Source organism: Mercurialis annua, linkage group LG5, assembly GCF_937616625.2.
Source record: "Mercurialis annua linkage group LG5, ddMerAnnu1.2, whole genome shotgun sequence".
Taxonomy (NCBI): Eukaryota; Viridiplantae; Streptophyta; class Magnoliopsida; order Malpighiales; family Euphorbiaceae; genus Mercurialis; species Mercurialis annua.
The window spans coordinates 5,830,639-5,854,484 of record NC_065574.1 but is presented as its reverse complement, the minus strand read 5'-3'; the positions used below and the strand labels follow the sequence as shown (position 1 = coordinate 5,854,484).

Here is a 23,846-nt window from a genome sequence, read left to right as displayed (position 1 = left end):
ATTATATCTTGTATTTATTTATCCTATTATCGTGATAAAAGTAGTAGTTTACTTTAACTGAAATTAAACTCTTATTGTTTAATTATAGGCTTAAATGCGTAAAAGTCACAAACTTTAACATGTTTTGCAAATTTAACATAAACTTTCAATTTTGGCAAATTAATACACAAACTTTTGATTTTTGGCAATTTTCGCACCGATCAATTTTTCGTGAAAAAAATGCTGATGTGTACACCGGAATAACCACTATTCCGGCGTCCACATCAGCATTTTTCTCTATTTTTTTGAAGAAAAATTGATCGGTGCTAAAATTGCAAAAAATCAAAAGTTTGTGTATTTGCCAAAATTGAAAGTTTATGTTAAATTTGCAAAACACGCTAAAATTTATGATTTTTATGCCATTAAACCTTAATTATATCTTGTATTTAACTATTATTTATTCTAATATTGTAATTTTATCTATGACCTGTTGTTTATTTTTAATATTATTTTATTTTAATATTATTTAAATTATTAAATATAATATTTCAGTTTTAAATAAATTATTATAAAATTATTTTTTATTAAAATTCTAGCATGTGAGTGATATTTATATGACTCGTTATATAAATTAAATATTAATAAAATTGTTAATTATACTATTTTAATTTAATAATTTTATTAAATTATCTTAGTATTTTATATTTGTTCCATATTACTGCAAACAATGTTATTGTTAGAGATTAGCACAAGTGAATTTAGAGAATTGCAATTGCACATAACCTCTTACTTTTTACGTTTATCACTTTAGAATTATAATATTGTTTTTAATTAAGAGTTATATTGCAAACAATGTTACTGTTAGATAGTGAATTACAATTTCACTTAACCTCTTACTGTTTACGTATATTACTTTAGAATTACAATTAAAATCAAATTTATATTTAACTTGTAATTTTTTTTAATTATTAAAGGCTAATGTTGTAATTTTGCCTGTCCCCCCCTTCGCTCTTATAGTATAGTTATAGATAGATAGATTAAATACTTTTCAGAAAATAAATTAAATATAAAAAATTAAATTGACATTTTTTTAGTAAAAAAGATTAATTTAATATTTTAGGGTGTAATTGGAAACGAAAGGTGCGAATTAGGGTGATATAGACAAAATTACAAAGGTCAAAATGTTACAAACAAATCCAATTAATATAATTAAACTTCATTACCTACATGTTTGCTTATCCATAATTAAACGGGAGTATGTCACTCAGAGAGCAGTACCAGGTGGTTGCCGGGTACTTCCGTACTTGCTTATTTTCGGCCGGTAATGAACTTTTTTGGTCAATTGTTGATCTAATCTTTTATTAAACAAAATTTTGATCGCTATAAAGTTAGAAATTGATTCAAATCTCAAATGTGATGCTGCATTAAAATAGGAGAATGCTTTATGAAGAACATTTATGGCTATTGGATTCTAATTTTGATTAGTAATTTGTTAATTCTGGCTTTGAATGTGAATCAGAACCCGCCCATCATTGTTTAATTGTTTAAAAACCATGTGATCAACCCTAATTGTTTATTAATTCACATTATTTTACAGTCTCTACTCACTTCCAAAACTTGTCCTTACTGTCACCAATACTATAAATTATCTCCCATTTCTCCTTTCCCTAAGTGAAGAAATTTATAATAAATATAGCTAAGTTCATATGCATTTCTACTAAGTGTAGATAATGAGTAGCAGTTGTAGAATCATTATCATTCTTTTCTTGATTAATTTTGTTTTTTGTAATGTGAGCTTTATCAGCTGTGGGATCTGCATTCCTGGTGAAAGAGAAGCTCTTTTGCAGTTCAAGAATGAGCTTACTGATCCTTCTAACCGGCTGGCGTCTTGGATTGACGATACTGATTGCTGCAGATGGAGCGGTGTTGTCTGCCATAACGTGACCGGCCATGTCGTTGAGCTGCATGTCACAAGTCTTTCTGAAGATGAGTATTATACCACTTATGATGATGCTGCCGCTGCTCCTCCTCCTTACAGGGAGTTTGCAGAGAAATCAGTGTTTGGAGGTAAGATCAATCCATCTTTGCTTTACTTGAAGCACCTGAAATATTTAGATCTCAGCTACAATAATTTTGGAGGAATTCCAATTCCAAAATTTCTGGGCTCTATGACAAGTCTAAGATACCTTAATCTTAGTGGAGCAGGATTTGGAGGAATGGTTCCTCATCAACTTGGAAACCTCTCAAATTTGCAATACCTAAATCTCAAAGGAGATGATTACTTTTATCATCCCAAATATGTTGAGAGCTTATATTGGCTTTCTAGTCTTAGATCACTAGAATTCATTGACCTGAGTAGCGTGAACCTTAGTAAAGCTTATGATTGGCTGCGCGTGTTAAATACGCTTCCTTCACTTGTGGAATTACACTTGTCAGGCTGTGATCTTTATCCGATTGATCATCATCTTCCCTTGGTTAACTTTTCATCCCTTGCAAAACTTGATTTAAGAACTGCTTTTCAACCTCGTGAGGGCGTAGTGCCCCGTTGGATTTTTGGCATTAAAACTTTGACTTTTCTTGATCTTGCAAGGAATTATTTCCTTGGACCTATACCTCTTCATATTCAAAACTTAACCTCGCTGATACAACTTGATTTATCACATAATCAGTTCAATTCTTCCCTACCAGATTGGTTGGATGGTGTTTCCCAACTCGAGTTTCTTTACCTTCAATTCAATATGTTAGAAGGTAGAATTCCAAGCAGCCTTGGGAATTTGACTTCCCTCGATACCATTTACTTGTCCTATAATAATGGACTCAAAGGAGGAATTCCAGCATCATTCAAAAATCTTTGCAATTTGAGGTCACTTGATCTATCTTTTTTGCAAATGTTCCAAGACATTAATGAGGTATTAGAAATTCTGTCAGAGTGTCCCTTCCTCAGACTGGAGTCGTTATTTTTGTTTTCCTGTCGCTTATCAGGTCATCTCACCAATCATCTTGTGGAATTGAAGAATCTAGTCAGCTTGGATCTTAACGGTAATTCAATTTTTGGTCACATTCCTGAGAGTTTAGGGGAGCTGAATTCCTTACATTACCTCAACCTGGGGAACAACTACCTGAATGGAACACTCCCAGACAGTTTTGGAATGCTTGAAAATTTAGAAAGGATAGATTTATCTCGAAATGCATTAGAAGGAAAAGTTTATGAAACTCATTTCACAAAGCTCAAAAATCTAAAGAGCTTTAGGGCATCTGGGAACCATCTAGTTTTTAGAGTTACCCCTGATTGGGTTCCTCCTTTTCAACACATTGAAGAATTATATTTAGTGTCCTGCCATGTTGGCCCTTTGTTTCCCGCATGGCTTCGTCCGCTTAATCATTTAAACAGTCTCGACTTGTCCAACTCCAAAATTTCAAGCACCCTTCCTATTTGGTTCCTTAACATGTCTCTCTCAGCTGTTGTTATCAATCTCTCTCATAATCAGATGCATGGAAATATTCCATACATCAACCTGAGCTCTAGCAGTGCCATTGAATCTCAAGGTTCATACATTGACTTGAGCTCAAATCATTTTGAAGGTCCTCTGCCTCAAGTGTCTTCCAATCTCACACAATTGAATCTTTCCAACAATTCATTCACAGGGTCAATATCTAACTTTTTATGTGGTAACATGCACGAGGTAAATGCTATGGCTTTCCTTAACCTTGGGAAAAATCATTTATCCGGTGAGTTGCCCAATTGTTGGGAGAACTGGAAGAATTTAAGATTTCTGAAACTAAGCGACAACAATTTCAGTGGGAAATTTCCTCCATCGTTTGGAATGTTAACAGAAATCGAGTTTTTGGACATCCACAACAACAATATGTCTGGTGAAATACCATTGTCACTTCAAAGTTGGAACTACTTATATGTACTTGACTTGCGTGGAAATGGATTACGAGGAGATATCTCAACATGGACGACAGGAGAACAACTTCCTCAGTTAGTAATTCTCAATCTTCGTGAAAATAAATTTCACGGCAAGATATCCGAAAAATTATGCCACATGACGTCTTTACAAATTTTGGATCTTGCTGATAACAATCTCAGTGGAGCTATACCGGAATGTATCAGTAATTTGACTGCGATGGAAACAGGAGAGGGCAGTGGACAGTGGACCACTGGCTGGATTACAGGTTCAGTTAGCGTTATAACGAGTTCTGCCATTACGAGCAAGGGAAGAAGGTTGGAATATGACAGCATTCTTATTTATGTAAGGAGTTTAGACCTTTCAAACAATAAGCTGACCGGTGAGATTCCTGAAGAAATAACAAGCCTTGTACAGCTACAATCTTTGAACTTGTCAAATAATCTTTTAAGTGGGAGAATTCCAAAGGATATGGGTGCTATGCAATCATTGCAATCTCTTGATTTTTCTCAAAACCTACTTATTGGTGAAATCCCACAAAGCATGGCAAGCTTGTCTAAGTTGAGCCGCTTAAACTTATCCTATAACAAATTGTCAGGAAGAATTCCTGTAAGCACTCAGTTAGGAAGTTTGGAGGCCTCAAGTTTCATCGGCAACAACCTTTCCGGACCTCCGCTTACTAAGGACCCGAGAGACGCTCATACAGTTCAGATCGATAAAGAAAGCAGAACAGCAGACGAAGAAGCTGGAGTGGTGGATTGGTTCTACGTGTATGTGAGCATTGCTCCGGGATTTGTGGTAGGCTTTTGGGTTGTAGTGGGTCCTTTAGCTTTTAATAGGCAATGGAGGGATTTATATTTTGCTCACTTAAATCGGTTATGGAACAAAATTTTGGAATGCTGTAATTGTATGTTATGATAAATTAAAATTGCAGAGCCATATGCTGATAAGAATGTACTTGAACTTGTGTTTTCTCTTTTATATTCTGTCTCTTTAGTTTGTAATTTTCTATATTTATTTAAAATGTATGTGTTTGGTGTTTTAAGCTTAAAAATCTAAATTCATGGGGAAATGGTAAACTCATCTCAATCAAAGTGGATAATTATTCATGCCAATACATCCTCGGTCTCGGATTAGTCTTAGAGTTCTTCAATATCTTTCTTGCTTTGTATTTCCTGTTTAATATTTGCTTTTAATTAGACATGCAATTGGTTTCTAGCTAATCCCAGTTTTTAAAAATGTGTTCTAATTTAATATAAAAATAATACTCTTGTACAAAATTTAGAAAGTTGTTCATCATAAATCTTTTTTTTTTAAATTATTAAGTTATTGACATCTATAAGTTACAGAATATGATTTTAATTTTTTACTAATAGTTAATTAAATTTTATTAAAGTTTAAACTTGTAAAAATTAATTCTTTTGGTTTTTTAAATTTGAAGAATATGTAGTGCTATTTATAAGTAATGGAATGTGAAGAATTTTGCTATAATTAAGTGGCATAGTTATAAAATTTGAAAAGTTTTAATTTATTATTAATGTCTATTAGTAATTGAATATAGATAATTATTTTAAATTAAATCAATAAATTAAATTAGATTATAATTTATTTATTTTATATTGTGCAAAGTATTTTCTTTCTATATATTCAACATCTCTGTTTTATTTGAATTTATATTATTTTATATACTCAATTTCAATAAATTTGTTAAAATATCATATTTATATATTGTGATAAATTTCTATTTATGTCAATTAACTTCCAAAACTAGGTCAGTAATATTCCTAACACTTGCATTGGTTTATGAGGCTAGGAATACAAAGATAAATTTAAAATTTAAAATGAAAGAATGCAAAATTATTCAATTTCATCCGTAAAACGCGCACACAGACATCAATCTAATTGACTAGTAATTTGTTAACTCTAGATTTAAATGTGAATAGGAATCCTCCCATCGCTGTTTCTTTTTTGAAAAAATTGTGATCAAAACTAAAAATGTGTTAATTCACAGTGTAGTTATGGTTTCTTTGAAAGTTCCTTTTATCAAATACATTAATTATCTTACAATCGCCAAGTAATTTTCAAAAGTTGGTCAATTAATATTCCTTACACTTGCATTAGTTTATGAGGCTGGGCATACAAATCAGAGTCTTTCGGTTTCAATTGCACTCTCATGTTGTAAAACCACCAATTTTACCCAAATTATGACCTTTCGGTTTCAATTGCACCCTTAAATATTAAAATCCACACCTTTTGGTTTCAATGACACACTCAAGCATCAAATTAACTTTTTTCCAAATACTTTCAATTTTAATTAATATTCTAAATAATCCTCAAGGTTATAATTAAAACAAAAATCTCATCTTCTCTAAAATTTCACAATTTTTTTATTAAATATAAATCAATTAAATTTATTATCCTCATAAGCCCCTTTAAACTCAACAATATTAGGTTGTCCACTCAAATGCTGCATAATATGAGGGTAGTTGATAAGAGGATTAAACAGGAGATTTAGATTGGTAAGTGATAAATCATCAAACTGAATCCGAGCTTTAACGACCTGCACACCACAAGCAAACAGAGGTCAGAAGGAACTCCGGTGGGGGTCACCGGACGTTCGCTCCGACGCTCAAGTAAGGGTTTGAGGTAGAGAAAGAAGAAGAAGAGAAAAAGAGTATTCTTAGAGTGGAAAAGAGAAATTACCTAGGGTTTGTCCTTAAACCCTCTATTTATAGTTAGGGTTTAAGGACAAACCTGCCTTGCTGGCAGGCTGTGAGCCCAGTGGTCCCAGAAATCAGTTATGCTGACGTGGCAGAATATCCCTGCGGGAGGCACGGGTTGTTAGGTGTGTCAGAGGGAACATTCCTCGCATACATGTCAGAAGATCTTTTGTGGTCCCAGGATCTGGTACACGAGCGTGTGCTTCTGGGCAAGACCTCGGAGCCCGGTTAAACCTTGAAGCCCGGATAACTTGGGGACCAAGTTATCATGGTTCTGGTTAATGAGGGTATCTCGAAGCTCGGGCCATGCGACCCGATCTTCAGGGTTTATGAACTCGGAGCTCGGCCTGGATCCGAGTTGACTATAACTCAGAGCCCGGATAGAATCCTGGGTCCGACCTTATCAGACATGAATGTCTCGGATGATGCTTGAATTCCCATCGATCCGGTGACCCCCCCAAGTCATGTGATCTATGATTTCAAGAAGGTCGGACATTGTTACCAGGTCGGTGAAATGCTTGATTTAGCGATGTTCGTTCCTGGCGAGGTTGCTTCGCCCCTATTAGATGTGCTACGTTATCACTAGTCCCCCCCAGTGTGTCGGATATTTATGTCCGAGATGGTATTGTTATCCGAGTTATCAAGTCACGTGATCCTTGGCGTGCTTGGTTCGTTTATGGATGGTCTCTGACACCGAGCTGCTTGTCAGAGAGATAGGTGAGCTGATATGGCTGTGTGAAAAGACGTGACTGTCGAGATGTCCTGTCTGACAGCTGTTGCAGCCGCTGTCCTATGTGGCGGTTGCTTGTTGTCTACGCTGGGTCCACGTGTCTAGTAGTTATGGCGTGAGCGCTTTCCCAGGAGACGTTTTGAGTGGGGAGAGAGAGAAAAATTAAAGGCGTGTCCTTTCAATTTCCCTCTCTTTTCAGGTATAAATTTCATTTTTCAAAATCAGTTTAAACTTTTCATCTTCGTTTCTCTTGTTTTCTCTCTGCGCTAAAAAAAAGAACAGATTTGTGTGCTTTGATTTTTCTCTGTCTTCCTCACATTTTTGAGTTTGAAGATTTCCTGTACTCTCTTTGGCAAAGGATCATCCTGTGTTTTTGAGGCTTCCGGTTCCTGTTGCTGTCTGCGCCGAAGGGATTTCCATTGTTCTTTGGAGGTTTTCTGCTTCATATACCAGTAAGTTTTCTGGTTTATCTAATAGATTTCTGGTTCTTTGTGCCTGTGATGACTTGAATGCTGTGTTTGTGGTGACTGGTTTCTGTGTTGTTTGCTTCAAACGTTTTTCCAGAAACTGATGCTCTTTTCTCCTTGCCATGATTTTTGATTTTAATGCGATTTCTGAGAGTTGTTTTAATGTCCAGAATTTTATTGCCTTTCATGTTTCATGCCTTTGTTTTTCTGTGATTTTGCTGTGAGTTTGCTGTGGCTTTGTTTGGGAAGCGTTTCTCCAGAAATCTGGAGATTTCGTTTGATGTTCTTCATGTTCTGATGAATTCACCCCCTAGGAAACCCTCATTGATCCATAGTTTTAGTTTTTCTTTCGTTTTACTGTGTTTATCTAGTGAGACTTGCCTCATCCGAGCTTGTTTCCTTGTCTTTAGGCATGTCGGGTGAGTCATCAGAACGTGAAGAGGGAATGGGGTACGATGATAACGATATGGGTATGGATGAGCCGTCGACTGAGTTTTATGTGGTTCGCCCCCGACATGATGAGGCTCCCGAGGTGGAAGAGGTGGGGACCTCAATACCTGCTGGCCCTTCCCGAAAAGGGAAAGAAAAGAAAAAGGCTGCCGGTGACAAGCCTGATGATCGGGATATCAAGACGTCGCGATGCACATTGGGTTTTTTGAGGGCCGTGCGAGCAACTTTCGACATCCCGAAGGAGTACGAGCTGTCTATAATTCTTGCGGGGAAGAGATTGAATGACGCTCCTCCCGAGAACACAATTATGCTCACCCTGGAGCACCTCCAATCCGGCGTCCGGTTTCCCATATCCGAGCAGTACAAGAGGTTAAGCAACTACTTCGAAGTGCCATTATCCCAGATTCATCCCAACGGAGTTCGGCACTACTACTGTTTCTTGGAGCTGTGTCGGCAGAATGGGGTGACCGACAGTATGCGACTTTTCTGTTGCATGTACCTGATGTCGCTGAAGGATCAGAGCCATTTCGCCTATCTACGATTTCGGGGTGAGAGGAAATATTTGGCCAGGGGGCTGGTGTCAGGGATAACCGACTCCTTGAGGGATTTCAAGGAGGACTATTTTCAAGTTTCTCACCCCACTGCCTTCCAGGGGATGGTGACCACCTGGGTTGCTAAATGTTATAAGCCCGACAGGTGGTTTCACGTCCCTGGTCCTTTAGAGCTAGCCGATATGCTGAAGCTCCGAGACGCTGCTCCTGCCGGAGAGAAAGCACAGGCCGACGATCTGTGTCCTAAGCTCCTTTTTGATTATTGGAAAAGCCCGGCTTCAGCTAGTGCTGGTTTGTTTGTTTGTTTGTTTGTTTTTTTTTTTGCTCCTTGCTTCTGGCTGTTCCTCTGTCTGCTATGTGAAATTGTTGCTACTGTTGTGTTATGTTTAACTCTGGTATGCTTTGGTGTGATTGCAGTGAACAGTCTGGACCCTGCCAAGTTGGTTGGGAAGAAAAGGAAGAGGCCAGCCGTCCGAGCTGCTACCCCTACTGTCTCGCAGCCTGCGCCTGCTACGGGTTCGACTGTCCCACGGCCTTCTCCCGCTGCTGAGACTGCGGCTGCTCCCAAGTCTCCAGTGGTTCCGGAAGGTGTTCAAGTCACGGGGTTGGATGCCATTCCTCTCCGAGTTCAGAGGTCTGACGGGGTGGAGCTTTCCCCTACTGCCGAGCCAATGGGGAACATTCCCTTCGTTGATCTGGGTTCGGCGAAAACCGTGATGGGGCCTCGACAATCCGAGGAGGTTCCTCAACGGGCTGCCCCCGAGGTCGGGGGTCCAAGCGCCCGTGCTGCTGGATCTCGAATGCCGGATCTGCCGGACATTTCCTCGGATTCCAGTACTACCGCCTCTGGTCAGCAGGGCATAACTCGGGCAAGATTTGCCGAGTGGGTTGGGCAGCACAACCCGGGCGTCCGGGTATCGATTCATGAGCTGCCCATCGCTGGGGATATAGCTCGGGTGACTACGCTACCCGAGGACGAGGCCTATTATAAGACCTACAAGCCGGAGAACTTGCTAGCGACGGTCTCTGCCCTCTGTATCCAGGTAATCTCTTCGACTTTTTCTTTTTGTTTTACTTGATTTATTTTCCTTGTTGTTTTAAGCAACTTTGTGTTTGTTTTCAGGCGGCTCAAATGTCTTACCGGGCTGACCGGCATGCTAGCCAGACTGAGGACGACCTTCTGCTGGCCAAGAGGCTTATGTTGTCTGAGGCGGCCAAGGTTCGTGACGCGGAGAAGAGGGCAGGAGAAGCCGAGAAAAGGGCCTCGGAGGCCGAGAAGAGAGCGTCGGACGGAGCTTCTCTGGTGGCTCAGCTGAAAGATAAACTGAAGAATTCCGAGGATCGAAGGTCGGAAGACCTGGAGATGCTGGGAAAGCTGAGAAGTGACGTCAGTCGTCTGGAGACTGAGAAGGCTGCTGAGAAAGAGGATTTCTCGAAGCAACTCGCTGATGTTACTCGTCGGAATGAGCTGGCTTCCAAGGGGCTCCGGGATTCGGTGGAGGACCTAAAGAAAAAGCTGGCCGAGGCCGTGGGGCGAGCCGAGAAAGCTGAGGCCCAAGTCGCGGAGGGCGCAACCCGAGAGGAGAATTTGTACGAGGACTTCCGGAAGATGCTGTATGTCGGCGAGGTCCAAGTTGGCGAGTTCGTGAGGGGCCGGTTTGGGGCTGACGTCGATGTCTCAGATTTGTACGAGGACTCCTATATTTAAGGTCTATTTTACTCGGTTTTCATCATGCGTAGTATTATTTTTATACATTATTTGGCGTTTTTATGTTTAATAGTGTTTGTTAGTGTTTCAGTGGAAATTAGGTGAAAAACGACTATTTGGGGAAAATTTATGGTGGATTGCGTGTACGAGTAAAAGCGTAGCTTGCGGACGAAGAAATTGAAGTTTCACGAACGAGATTGAGCAAAAATAGGTTGTTCCCGTTCGAAACAAAGGTTTTTCGAACAGGAACCATGCAGAATGAGCATGAGTCTCGAACGAGAAGGCCTTGTCTCGTTCGGGACTCAAGAGGAAATCAACATCTCACGAACGTGACACAAAGGACCAAACGAGAGCAATGCTCTCGGTTCACGTTTTTTCGAACGTGAACGAGGCTCCCGTTTGGGAACCATGTTAAAACTGGGCATGTCTCGAACGGGACTATGGCTTCCCGAACGGGAAAGAAGAAAATTACGCGTGCAACAGACTTTGAATTGGACTGAAATTCTTTCTCAAATCACAATTACAAATTGATTTGTAATACGAATTAGAAGACTCCAGAACTTCTCCTACTATATAAAGACCTTGTACTAGACTCAATTTAATATGTAGAATAATTTAGAATACATTAGTTTTAATTATTTTCTCTTAGATTAGCGTTTTAGTTTTCTGTTTCTCAGCAGTTTATAAGTAGTTTATAATTAGTTTCTGCAAGACGATTGTTGAAGATTTCAAGTTTAATCAAGACGATTCTTTCCGAAATTGACAACTCCGGTATTTATTGTTCTAATTATGTTTAATTCTTCATCATCCTTCTTGTTTTGTTTCAGTTTTAATATGAATAACTAAAACCCTTGTTCGAGGGTTGATATGAACTTATAAATTGATAATTACTTGTATTGGATGGATTAGTATTAATTCGTGTCTTAATTATTAATCTTATTGCTTGGATTAAATTAGCTACTTAATTCATGAGTTTGTGTTTAGTTAACTAATTGAGATATTGTTAATTAAATAGACATAGATAATTAAGAACTTAGAGGAAAACGCCGTGAGAGCGGGTTGGAATTTAGGTAGTCATTGAGTTTGCTTAATAATTATAATTTGATTATTTAATTCAGTTTTAATATCGTGAGAGCGAGTTAATAATTGGTTAGTTAATTAGGTTGTGATTTTATTCGGATCTTTGAGGCTTGAGAGGGCGGGATTCGATGCTTTAGAATAGCTCGATTCGCGATAAAATCACTAAGTAAATCTTAAATCCATTCCTTTACTTATTTATTTGGGATTATCAATCCTTGAACTTTTTAATCTTATTGTTTTAAACCCTATTTTATTATTTGTTTTCAGTTTATATTAGTTTAATTAAATTACAAAACCCTATTGATTTTTCTAGCTAGCCGATTAAAGAATATTTGAAATTAGTGATTAAGTCCATTGTCTCTGTGGGATCGATACTTGGTCTTCCAAGTTATATTACTTGAGCGATATCGTACACTTGCGATTATTTGCCAACAACGCGGAGAAGAGGGCAGGAGAAGCCGAGAAAAGGGCCTCGGAGGCCGAGAAGAGAGCGTCGGACGGAGCTTCTCTGGTGGCTCAGCTGGAAGATAAACTGAAGAATTCCGAGGATCGAAGGTCGGAAGACCTGGAGATGCTGGGAAAGCTGAGAAGTGACGTCACTCGTCTGGAGACTGAGAAGGCTGCTGAGAAAGAGGATTTCTCGAAGCAACTCGCTGATGTTACTCGTCGGAATGAGCTGGCTTCCAAGGGGCTCCGGGATTCGGTGGAGGACCTAAATAAAAAGCTGGCCGAGGCCGTGGGGCGAGCCGAGAAAGCTGAGGCCCAAGTCGCGGAGGGCGCAACCCGAGAGGAGAATTTGTACGAGGACTTCCGGAAGATGCTGTATGTCGGCGAGGTCCAAGTTGGCGAGTTCGTTAGGGGCCGGTTTGGGGCTGACGTCGATGTCTCGGATTTCAAGCTGGATGTGCTTGAGTTGCATCGCCGTGCCAAGGAGCTGCCCGAGGATTGTGATATGCCGGCAGATATTGAAGATTATCTGGCTGATGATCAGGGCGAGGGCCCGAACTGAGGCAGTTGTTTTTTTGTAATTTTTGAACAATTTTTTGCTTTCATTCTCTAAGTTTGTAATTTTTTGAACGCTGAGCTCTGGGCTCTCTTTTTATATCGAGGCTTGAACAATTTTTTGTGTATATATTTTGATTTTTACTTGTCTGAATGCCTATGTTTTCTTGTTATATCCGTGTTGTTTTCTTTGAATGAACTTTTTGCCCTGTTTTGTTTTTTTTGGAGATTTTGACTAAGTACGTGACAACATGTTTTCATGACTAACTTAGTTCAGTTTCCGATCTGGTTTCAGCAGTGTGAATTTCCTAGCTTTTTTCATGGGCTCTTGACTCAGACTTGGGATAAAAAATGCTAGAATAGGTTCTTTGTTATTCTGAGATCAAGTTTAAACAAGTTGCTCGGCGTGGATAACCTGTCGTCTCTGGATAACCCGGGGTTGTCATTGCTCAGGGTCAAAATTGCTCGTAGAACGCAGGTGGCACATAGCCCGCTAGTGGCGCATAGCCTGTAGATGGCACATAGCTCGTGGATGGCATAAAACCCGCTGGTGGCACATAGCCCGTAGATGGCACATAGCCCGTGGATGGCACATAGCCCGCTGGTTGGCACATAGCCCGTAGATGGCACATAGCCCGTGGATGGCACATAGCCCGCTGGTGGCACATAGCCCGTAGATGGCACATAGCCCGCTGGTGGCACATAGCCCGCTGGTGGCACATAGCCCGTAGATGACACATAGCCCGTGGATGGCACATAGCCCGTGGATGGCACATAACCCGTGGATGGCACATAGCCCGCTGGTGGCACATAGCCCGGATGGCACATAGCCCGTGGATGGCACATAGCCCGTGGATGGCACATAGCCCGCTGGTGGCACATAGCCCGTAGATGGCACATAGCCCGTGATTTTCTACCGAGTAGATTGCTCGGGTTTTGAAAAAGACATGAATTCTTTTTAATCTTTTTTATTCATTGAGGGGAAAAACTTATATTTGAGTTTTACAAAAGCCTAACTCAAACATAAGTGAAAAAACCCCTAGGTACCTCGAAAATGAAAACAAGTGACTACTGATAGTATTTCCGAAGAACCTGGGAGTTCCAAGTTCTCGGGAGCACCCTGCCCGACATGCGTGCTATCTTGTAAGCTCCTGCTCGTCCGATCTCAGTGACTCGATATGGGCCTTCCCAGTTGGGTTCGAGCTTTCCCACTCCAGCATTTCCCTTAGCAATGTCTGCCCGTCTCAGGACCAGATCGTCGACCTGGAAACTCAGGGGTTTAACTCTTTTGTTATGATACTTAGCCATTCTTTGCTTGTATGCTTCGATTCTCAGCGCTGCCTGCTCTCTTCGCTCTTCCAACAGGTCTAGGCATAACTTCTGTTCTTCCTCGTTCTTAGCCTCGTCAAAGAACTGGACCCTTAGAGTTGGCATCCCGATTTCCACTGGTATCGTTGCCTCACACCCATATGTCAGAGAAAACGGGGTGTCTCCTGTGCCTGCCCTTGGGGTGGTTCGGTAAGCCCATATGACCTTCGGTAGCTCTTCCAGCCACTGTTTATCGAACTATAATAGCTTCCCGGTGCTCGTTTGGCCAATCTACCCCCAGCTTTACACACATCTCGGATCCCTCTGTAAGTTCAATCGTTTCTAAGTTTTCTCGGGGTTTCTGAGCTTTCTTCTCTCTGAGGAGCAGCTCCGGTGTGTCGATGTTCATCGTTTCCACCGTGCTGCCCATAGTTGCCATGTAGCATTGCCTAGATAGGGTTTGATTTCCCCTAATAGTTATAACCTCGTTTTCCACTGGGATTTTCATCATCAAGTAACGAATACTAGTCACTGCACCTGTGATATACAACATAGGTCTACCGAGGATACCATTATATGCTAGAGGCATGTCAACTATCATGAACAGTGAACGTACCTTCCGTGTTAGTTCCGCCAGGATTCCCTCTGTTCCGTCCTCCTGAGGTATTTCGATACCGAGCTCCAAGTCTAGCTCGACCATGCCTTCTGGGGTGACCGGGGCTCCTCCCAGCCCCAGGAGGGGAATGTTCACAGGTTTAAGATCAGTTTTGGATCCTCCCATCGACAAAAAGACTGACAGAGTCAACAAGTTAACCGAGCTACCATCGTCCATCAGCAATCGTTTCACCCATTTCGATCCAATGATGTCGGATACAATCAAAGCGTCTTCATGAGGAAAATCAACTCCTTTCGCATCCTCTGGCCCGAAAACAATGTTAGGCCATGGCGACCCCGTAGACACCGACATGACCATCTTTTGTTTTTTCTTTCTGCGTTTGCGACCGTACTCGGATTCTAAAGTTCCTCCTGAGATAGTGTTGATCACTCCCGTGACTTGTGTTTTCTTTGATGGGGATTGGGCTTCCCTGCTCCCCCCTGACCGAGTTGACCCTCGTATTTCCTCGATCTTGGCCCTCCTTGGCTACAACAAAATGTTGTAATCGCCCCTGGCAGACCAACTTGTCTATCTCACTTCGCAAACGTCCACATTCCTCTGTTTCGTGGCCATAACCATCATGAAAATCACAGAACTTGGATCGGTCTCCGTCTTTTACTAGCCTCGGTGGATAACGAATTTCTTCATTGTTCTGCTTGATCCAGGATAGAATCTGCTCCCTTGGAGTGTTAAGTGGTACATATTGTCTCGGCACTCCTGCTCGGTCCACGTATCCTTCAGTTCCTCCCCCAATACTGAAACTTGGCTTAGTACCAGGCCCCGTGCTTGGCGGACTGGTTTGAGCATTGAACGGCTTGTTACCCCTGTACCCCGAAGTCTCATTCAGAGGCCGGTACCGATCTTGGCTACGGTTGGATCCCTGAGTATTCTGCGTTTTACTAGGAACCGGGCTAGCCATCCCGTAAGACTTCCTCTGCCTTTCCTCATCAAGATTGATATAATTCCAAGCCCTGTCCATCAACTCGGTGTAAGTGTCAACCGGGTTGGTGATCAGGCTGTCTCGAAAAACTTGCATGCTGGTGTTATCTTTCATAGCATCGATGGCAGTATCATCGTTCAAGTCTTCTATCATGATCGCCTCGGCATTGAACCGAGCAATGTAAGCTTTCAAACTTTCTCCCTGCTTTTGAAAGCATTTCTTTAAATCACTGGATCTTTTCTTTCGCTCGATGCTCGGAGCAAAGTGAGTTTTGAAGGCCATGGCGAGCTCCCTGAAACTAGTAATAGAGCCCTCCTTGAGGTTCTGGTACCACTTTTGCGCTGCATCGCTCAACGTTGAAGGGAACACTTTGCACACCGTGGCGTCTGAGACACTTTGGACTCCCATGGCAACCTGAAAGCAACTTAAATGAGTCATCGGGTCGGATTTACCGTTATATCTGTCGATGAGCGGATATTTAAACTTATCTGGAAATGGGTCATCCCATATAGCCTTTGACAAGAGACTTGCAATGCCACAGGTAGTGAAAGGTCGAGATTCTGCCTTATGCCCTTTATGCTTATCCAGCTCGGCCTGGACAAGACGAGTAACTTCGTCACACAAAGTTTTCTGATGCTGTGACGCTGCACCCGAGCTGGGAACACTTTCTGCCCCGTTTCTTCTGACCGGTGGAACTCCTGCTCTCGCGGTCCGCAGAGGATCTGCCTCCGGGTCTGGGTCTCCCCTCCCTAAGCCAGCGTCACCGCGCTGTGTCCCCGGTGGTAGATTCTCATCTTGCACCCCCTCTCTTCGAGGAGGAGGAGGATCATTCCGACCTTCGTCTCTCGGAAAAGGGCGATCATGCCGACCTTCGTCTCTCGGCAGAGGGCGATCATGCCGACCTTCGTCTCTCGGCAGAGGACGATCGTGCCGACCTTCGTCTCTCGGCAGAGGGCGATCATGCCGACCTTCGTCTCTCGGCAGAGGATGATTGTGCCGACCTTCGTCTCTCGGCATATTAGTGTCACGATGATCTTCGCCTCTCGGCGCTTGATATTCTGTTGGACCTCTAGGTCTTGGTCGTGGGTGATCGTTCCGACCTTCTTCTCTCGGAGGACGACCATCCTGAAACTCAGCAGCTCGGGGGGTAGGAGCCACGGGGGTGGCCGAGGGATTGTAACTTGGATAATATTGAGACATGACTGCAAAATGCATCTGCCGGGCCTGGTGCAGTTGGCGAGCCATGTATTCTAAATATTCTTGAGCTTGTAAGACCGCCGGAGGTATATCTTGCCCAGAAGTTGTTCCTGTTCCCGTAGCCACCAGTGTGGCGTCTACCGGGAAGTTGAGTTGAGTGGGAGACAAGGTATTGTGGAGGAAACTCTGAGGCACGGTGGTTCCTGGGGTGGATAAGTTTGTGTGGCTTGCATCTGAAGCAAAAGGGTTTGCCCTAGGATAGTTTTCCAATCCATACAAAGGCACAAATCCAGCTCCACTGCCGGAGGCCCTGGATCCTCCCACATGAGCATTAGCCGGAGGAGTTAAGCCAGTGATCACAGAGGTCCGACCACTAGCTGACACTCCACCAACCACGTTAGTGTCGGTAACCGTAGTTCCCAGAGGGTCTACCCTGTTCAAAACAGGATCATCAGCCATTGTTTCTTGTCAAGATCTGATCAGTAACGTCAAAAGAACCAGAGCAGAACAGGGGAATACAAAACGATTCCCACAGACGGCGCCAAGTGATAAATCACCAAACTGAATCCGAGCTTTAACGACCTGCACACCACAAGCAAACAGAGGTCAGAAGGAACTTCGGTGGGGGTCACCGGACGTTCGCTCCGACGCTCAAGTAAGGGTTTGAGGTAGAGAAAGAAGAAGAAGAGAAAAAGAGTATTCTTAGAGTGGAAAAGAGAAATTACCTAGGGTTTGTCCTTAAACCCTATATTTATAGTTAGAGTTTAAGGACAAACCTGCCTTGCTGGCAGGCTGTGAGCCCAGTGGTCCCAGAAATCAGTTATGCTGACGTGGCAGAATATCCCTGCGGGAGGCACGGGTTGTTAGGTGTGTCAGAGGGAACATTCCTCGCGTACCTGTCAGAAGATCTTTTGTGGTCCCAGGATCTGGTACACGAGCGTGTGCTTCTGGGCAAGACCTCGGAGCCCGGTTAAACCCTGAACCCCGGATAACTTGGGGACCAAGTTATCATGGTTCTGGTTAATGAGGGTATCTCGAAGCTCGGGCCATGCGACCCGATCTTCAGGGTTTATGAACTCGGAGCTCGGCCTGGATCCGAGTTGACTATAACTCAGAGCCCGGATAGAATCCTGGGTCCGACCTTATCAGACATGAATGTCTCGGATGATGCTTGAATTCCCATCGATCCGGTGACCCCCCAAGTCATGTGATCTATGATTTCAAGAAGGTCGGACATTGTTACCAGGTCGGTGAAATGCTTGATTTAGCGATGTTCGTTCCTGGCGAGGTTGCTTCGCCCCTATTAGATGTGCTACGTTATCAGTAAGCCCCACGGGTTCTTTTTGATGATGATGATGGTGATCTTATAACCCACGAGCAGCACCATTATATTGGTATTGCTGAAACCTTTTTACTTTGCTTAAACAGAAACCCATGCCTTAAACTTTCCACTTTGGCACCAAAAATTTTGAAACTCAAATCAGAATTAGTATAAAGGAAGAATCTTTATTGGAATTTAAAAGGACCCAAATTAGAAACTCATCACATCATCGGAAAATTCCGATTTTTTTCTCGTTTTGTTCTTCGAAGGAAGAACATGTCCGTTCTGATCGGACCTGTTCTTCAAGAAACAACAGATGATCTGTTCTTCCTTTAAGAACTGATCTGTACTGCTCTTCAAAGAACAGATCCGCGATCTGTTCTTCATGAAGAACAGATTGCCCGACCTGTTCTTCAAGAAAAACAGGTACTGTTCTTTTTGAAGAAGAACAGGACGTTCTTCGGACCGACCTGTTTTCCGACATGTTTCTCGGAAAAAAAAGCGTATATTTTTTTTATTGGACGGTGGGCCGACGAAGAGGAGCGGGGAAAAAATTTAGAAAAAAATTGCCCGAAAAAATGACATATTAAAAAATTTGAAAATTTAATTTTATTAAGAATGTTTATTTATATTAAATAAAAAATTATTATTAAGTTTTCATTTTTTTGAAGAAATATTTTTTGTTTTAAATACAACATTAAGCACTATTTTAAATATATATTAAAATATAAAATATTGATTAGAATATTTTTCATGTGAAAAAAAGTTAATTTAATACTTGAAGGTGCAATTAAGACCGAAAGGTCGTAATTTGGGTAAAATTAGTGGGTTTGCAACATGAGAGTGCAATTGAATTGAAATTAAAAGGTGGGGTTTTTTTTTAAGGGGATTAGCCTTTTTTTTTTTTTCAGATTTACACTTTATTTTGTGTGCGTTTATACTATACATATATACAGCAACGCATAATATGACTTTTTAGGCTTTTATTATTATTCTTTATGTATGCAAAGTAGTATTAAAATATGGCTGTCATTACTGTCCAATAATTTATATTATTCCTAGTTCTCCTTTCCTAATGTTAAAATATAAAATACAGTCTAGTTGTATTATCATAATTCTGCTCAGCTTCTAAGCGTGCTAATTTTGCGTTTTATAGGCCTAATTTGATAGAAAACGAGCCAACAAACGAAACACACCGCTAACTCAGTGCTAATGCATTATTAAAATTTCAAATAATTATTTTTATTTCCCAATTTTTTGAACCCGGTATGCAGTCTGTTCTAAGTAAATAAAAAATGTTATTATCCAAAACCTGAAATGCATTCAGTTGCAAAATATATTTTTTCTTTTTTCGTTGCCATCAATTTTGAATGTCAATTCAACAGCACATATCTATTTGTTATTTAGTAAATGGTCAAAGTTAAATGCATATCAAAACTATAAGCTAAATCCAACAGCTATAGATTACTTTTAATATTTGTTCCATTGACTATTCCATGCATCACATTACATACAATTATTGATATTTATATCTATAGTTTAGAAAAGTTCATTTCATATTTTTCAAATGAAGGCTGTTTCTGTTATACTTCCTTTGCTTTGGTTTCTCTTCGCATCCGCCGTATTGGGATGCAATCACATCGAAAGGGAAGCTCTTTTGAATTTCAAAGACGGACTTATAGATCCTTCGGACCGACTAGCTTCTTGGGCTGCTAATGACGCGGAGTGCTGCAGATGGTTCGGAGTCGTTTGTGATAACTCGACTGCCCATGTCACGGAGCTCCATCTCAGAATTCTTTCTTCGGAAGAGTTTAGTTCCTCCGCTGCTGGCGTGGGCTACTATTTCTATGATGTGTATTTCGACATGACTTCTTTTGGAGGTAAGCTTAGCGAGTCTTTGCTCGACTTGAAGCATTTGAATTATCTCGATTTAAGCAACAACAATTTCGAAGGAGTTGAGATTCCGAAGTTCCTTGGCTCCATGGAGAGTTTAAGATATCTTAACCTCTCCAATGCAGGATTTGGAGGAACAATTCCTCATCAATTGGGAAATCTTACAACTTTGCAATATCTTAATCTAAAACAAGAAGTTTCTTTGAATGTTGACAGTTTGCATTGGCTTTCTAGTCTTAGATCCCTAGAATTCCTCGACTTGAGTGGCACGAATCTTAGTCGAGCAGTTAATTGGTTAGATGAGTTAAACACAATGCCTTCACTAGTTGAATTGCATTTATCAGCATGTGTGTTTGATGATTCCATACCTCTGCTTCCTAATGTCAACTTTTCATCCCTTGCCATTCTTGATTTGTCAAACAATTACTACCCTCAAGTTCCGAGTTGGGTTTTTCGTCTTCCGACTCTGTCTTCTCTTGATCTTTCGGGGAATAGTTTTGATGGGTCACTTCCTATTCGTTTTCAGAACATAACCACTCTAACAGAACTTTACTTATCCAGATGCAACCTTAATTCTTCCATATTCAACTTGCTACATGGTTTTACACATCTTCAGGTTCTACACCTTGACTCCAATTATCAATTACAAGGTTTAATTCCAAGTGCCATCGGAAATTTGACTTCCCTCGGTAGTCTTGATTTGTCGGGTTGTTCTCTTGAAGGAGAAATTCCAAGCGACATCGGAAATTTGACTTCCCTCAAATTCCTTGACTTATCACAGAACAGATTTTCAGGAGGAATACCAAGTGCCATTTCAGATTTGGATTCTCTCACCAGCCTTGACATGTCGGATAACGATCTTGAAGGAGAAATTCCAACCGAATTCAGAAATCTTTGCAATTTGAGGTCCCTTAAACTGTCAAAAACCAAACTGAGCCAAGATATAAACGAGGTCTTCGAAATTCTATCGGAATGTGGTTCTGACAAACTTGAGTCATTGATTCTGCCATCTACTCAACTATCAGGTCAGTTATCGGACGATCTACTGAAATTTAAGAATCTAGCTTACTTAGATCTTAATGATAATTTGATCGCTGGTACAATTCCAGAGAACTTAGGAGAGTTGAATTCCTTGATAAAATTAGACCTTGGGAAGAACAAACTGAATGGGACTGTCTCGGTAGGTTTCGGGATGCTGGCTAAGTTAGCAGATGTAGATATTTCTGATAATTCATTGGCAGGTGAAATTTCTGAACTTCACTTTGCAAACCTCACAAATTTGGTAAGTTTTGTGGCATCCGGTAATCGGCTGATCCTGAGAGTTAGTCCTGATTGGTTTCCTCCTTTTCAACTTATTTCAACCATAAAAATGGGATCCTGGCAAGTTGGTCCTGACTTCCCCACTTGGATTCAATCCCTGAAATATCTAGCATATCTCGACTTTTCTAACTCGAAAATTTCTAGTACCCTTCCCGTCTGGTTCAATGACTTTTCTTCCAGACTTTATCAATATACTTTATCTCATAACCAAATGCATGGAAGCATTCCCTATTTAACCATAGATGATTCTGATTACTCATTGATTGACTTGAGTTCAAATTTTTTTGAGGGTCCTATGCCATCAATCTTTTCCAATCCATTTGGGCTAGATCTTTCAAACAACTCGTTTTCTGGATCAATAACTACCTTTTTATGCAACAAATCGAGGACTATAGACGTTCTTAACCTGGGAGAAAATATGTTTTCAGGAGATATATCAGATTGTTGGATGAACTGGGGTTATGTAAGTGTGATAAGATTAAGCAACAATAAATTCAGGGGAAACATTCCAGAGTCCATCGGAACTTTAAGTTCCCTCCAGATATTGAATCTTCGGAACAACAATCTTTCTGGAGCAATACCAGTTTCACTCGAGAATTGCACACGAATAAATGTATTTGACTTGAGTGAAAATGAAATGAGTGGTGAGATTCCTACTTGGATAGGGCAACAACTTCAACATACTAGTATTCTCAATCTTCGAGGAAATAAGTTTCACGGACTCATACCTAAAGAGATCTGCAATATGGCTAATTTACAGATCTTGGACTTTGCAGAAAACAAACTCAATGGTACCATACCGAAATGTATTAATAATTTGACAGCAATGATCAGTGGAACAAGTGGTCTGGATGACGGGACTATCTCTTCGGCTTATGGTCCTACATTGACATATAAGGAGAGTTCCTCAATTGTCAGAAATGGAAGAATATTCGAATACAGCACCATTCTCAATTTCGTCAGGAGTCTAGACCTTTCAAATAACAAACTATCGGGAGAGATTCCTGATGAAATTACAACACTTGTATCATTACAAGCTCTAAATTTGTCACACAATTTTTTGAAAGGGAGAATTCCTAAGGATATAGGTGCTATGAAGGGCATAGAATCTCTCGATTTCTCTCAAAACCAGCTATCTGGTGAAATTCCACCAAGCATGTCAAGTTTGACATTTCTGAGTAATTTGAACTTGTCCTACAACAAATTATCAGGAAGAATTCCTTCAAGCACCCAATTGCGAGGTTTGGATTCATCTAGTTTCAGGGGCAACGAGAACCTCTGTGGGCCTCCTCTCACTCAGAACTGCAGCGGTGATGATCATGCAAAGCCTGACAATATTGAGAAAGAAGCAACAGAAGATGATTGGAATGAACCTGAAGGAGCAGTGGACTGGTCTTACTTCTATATAAGCGTTGCGCCTGGATTTGTGATAGGGTTCTGGGGAGTAATAGGTCCTCTGCTGTTTAAGAAAAGATGGAGACATTCGTACTTCATCTTTCTGAATGAATTGGGGAACAGAATTTCTAGATCAGTCAGATGACGAATAAGCTGCTTGGAAGTTTTAACTGTTGTAAATCTATTGCAAGAGTGTTTTTTGATGGTCTCGCAATTGTTGTATGGCAATGAAGTGCATTCAAATTTGCATAAAGCTGTAAAGAAAAGAAATGCAAACATTCAGTATAAAGTAATTAAAACTAACATGGAAATCTGATTAGTACATGCACAGAAATATCAATTGGAGGAATAAAATTGTACGATCCACGGCCTAGGCGAAGCTATTACAACCTATAGTGACAGCATAATCAAGTCCAAGACAGTTCCAACTTAAACAGATATTCAGCATTTGCTAACATTTCTTTGAAATCAGGATGAGACAACTATTTCAGTTATAATGTAACTCCGAAAACCGCTAGCATTGATCAATAAGGTTTTAACATGCAACTATTAGCAAATATTGAGTTTCTATTATACCTTACACATGAGACTCTTTACAAATATTGAGTTTCTGCAAAATAGAAGATAAAATTAATACTTAAAACATACCTCCAACTGCTTGAACAAATAAGCAAGTTTAAACATGCATAAGCATCCATGGAAACTTTAACCAGCTCCAGTCGACCAATTTCCCATGTTATTGCTACTGAACCCACAAGAACTGAAACCCTTCCCGAGATTATCTTCTATTTTGATAATTGGCCTAATGTCTTAAAAAACCCCGATCTTTTAGCCCCTTTTCAATCATACCCCGACGTTAAAAATTTGTCAATTTTACCCTATTTTGCATTTTTTTGTTTCAATTGTACCCTGAAAAATTAAATTAACGTCTTTTGCGTTTGAAAATTTGTTTAAAACATTCTCCATGTCTCGCATATATTAATTGTATATTTTTAAAATTTATTTAAATTTAGTTAAATTAATTAAGAATTTAAATTAGTGTTAATTTGATTATGGTTTTTAGTTAGTTTTTAAAAATAAAGGACTTATTTGTACTTTTTTGAATAAAAAAGAATTTAATTTCATGTTTAAACTTAATTAATTGAATGATCTCATCATTTGAGTAAAAAAATTCACAAAAAATAAAATATTGGGGTACAATTGAAAACGGAAAATTCAA

The 23,846-nt window shown here is 40.4% G+C and overlaps 2 protein-coding genes across 2 annotated transcripts; both read left to right on the top strand.

The window, feature by feature from the left end:
• Positions 1–1,362: 1,362 nt before the first annotated feature.
• On the top strand, positions 1,363–4,871 carry LOC126680200 (receptor-like protein EIX2). Its single transcript, XM_050375255.2, has one exon. It carries the CDS (start codon positions 1,710–1,712, stop codon positions 4,806–4,808), a length of 3,099 nt encoding a protein of 1,032 aa, XP_050231212.1. The 5' UTR covers positions 1,363–1,709; the 3' UTR covers positions 4,809–4,871.
• Positions 4,872–19,566: 14,695 nt separating this feature from the next.
• Positions 19,567–22,880, top strand: LOC126679952 (receptor-like protein EIX2). The gene has a single exon (XM_050374976.2). It carries the CDS (start codon positions 19,587–19,589, stop codon positions 22,770–22,772), a length of 3,186 nt encoding a protein of 1,061 aa, XP_050230933.1. The 5' UTR covers positions 19,567–19,586; the 3' UTR covers positions 22,773–22,880.
• The last annotated feature ends 966 nt before the right edge of the window (positions 22,881–23,846 follow it).

What these genes read in the sequence shown, in the direction of transcription:
- LOC126680200 (XM_050375255.2), top strand. Translation starts at nt 1,710, where the DNA reads ATGAGTAGCAGTTGTAGAATCATTATCATTCTTTTCTTGATTAATTTT.
- LOC126679952 (XM_050374976.2), top strand. Translation starts at nt 19,587, where the DNA reads ATGAAGGCTGTTTCTGTTATACTTCCTTTGCTTTGGTTTCTCTTCGCA.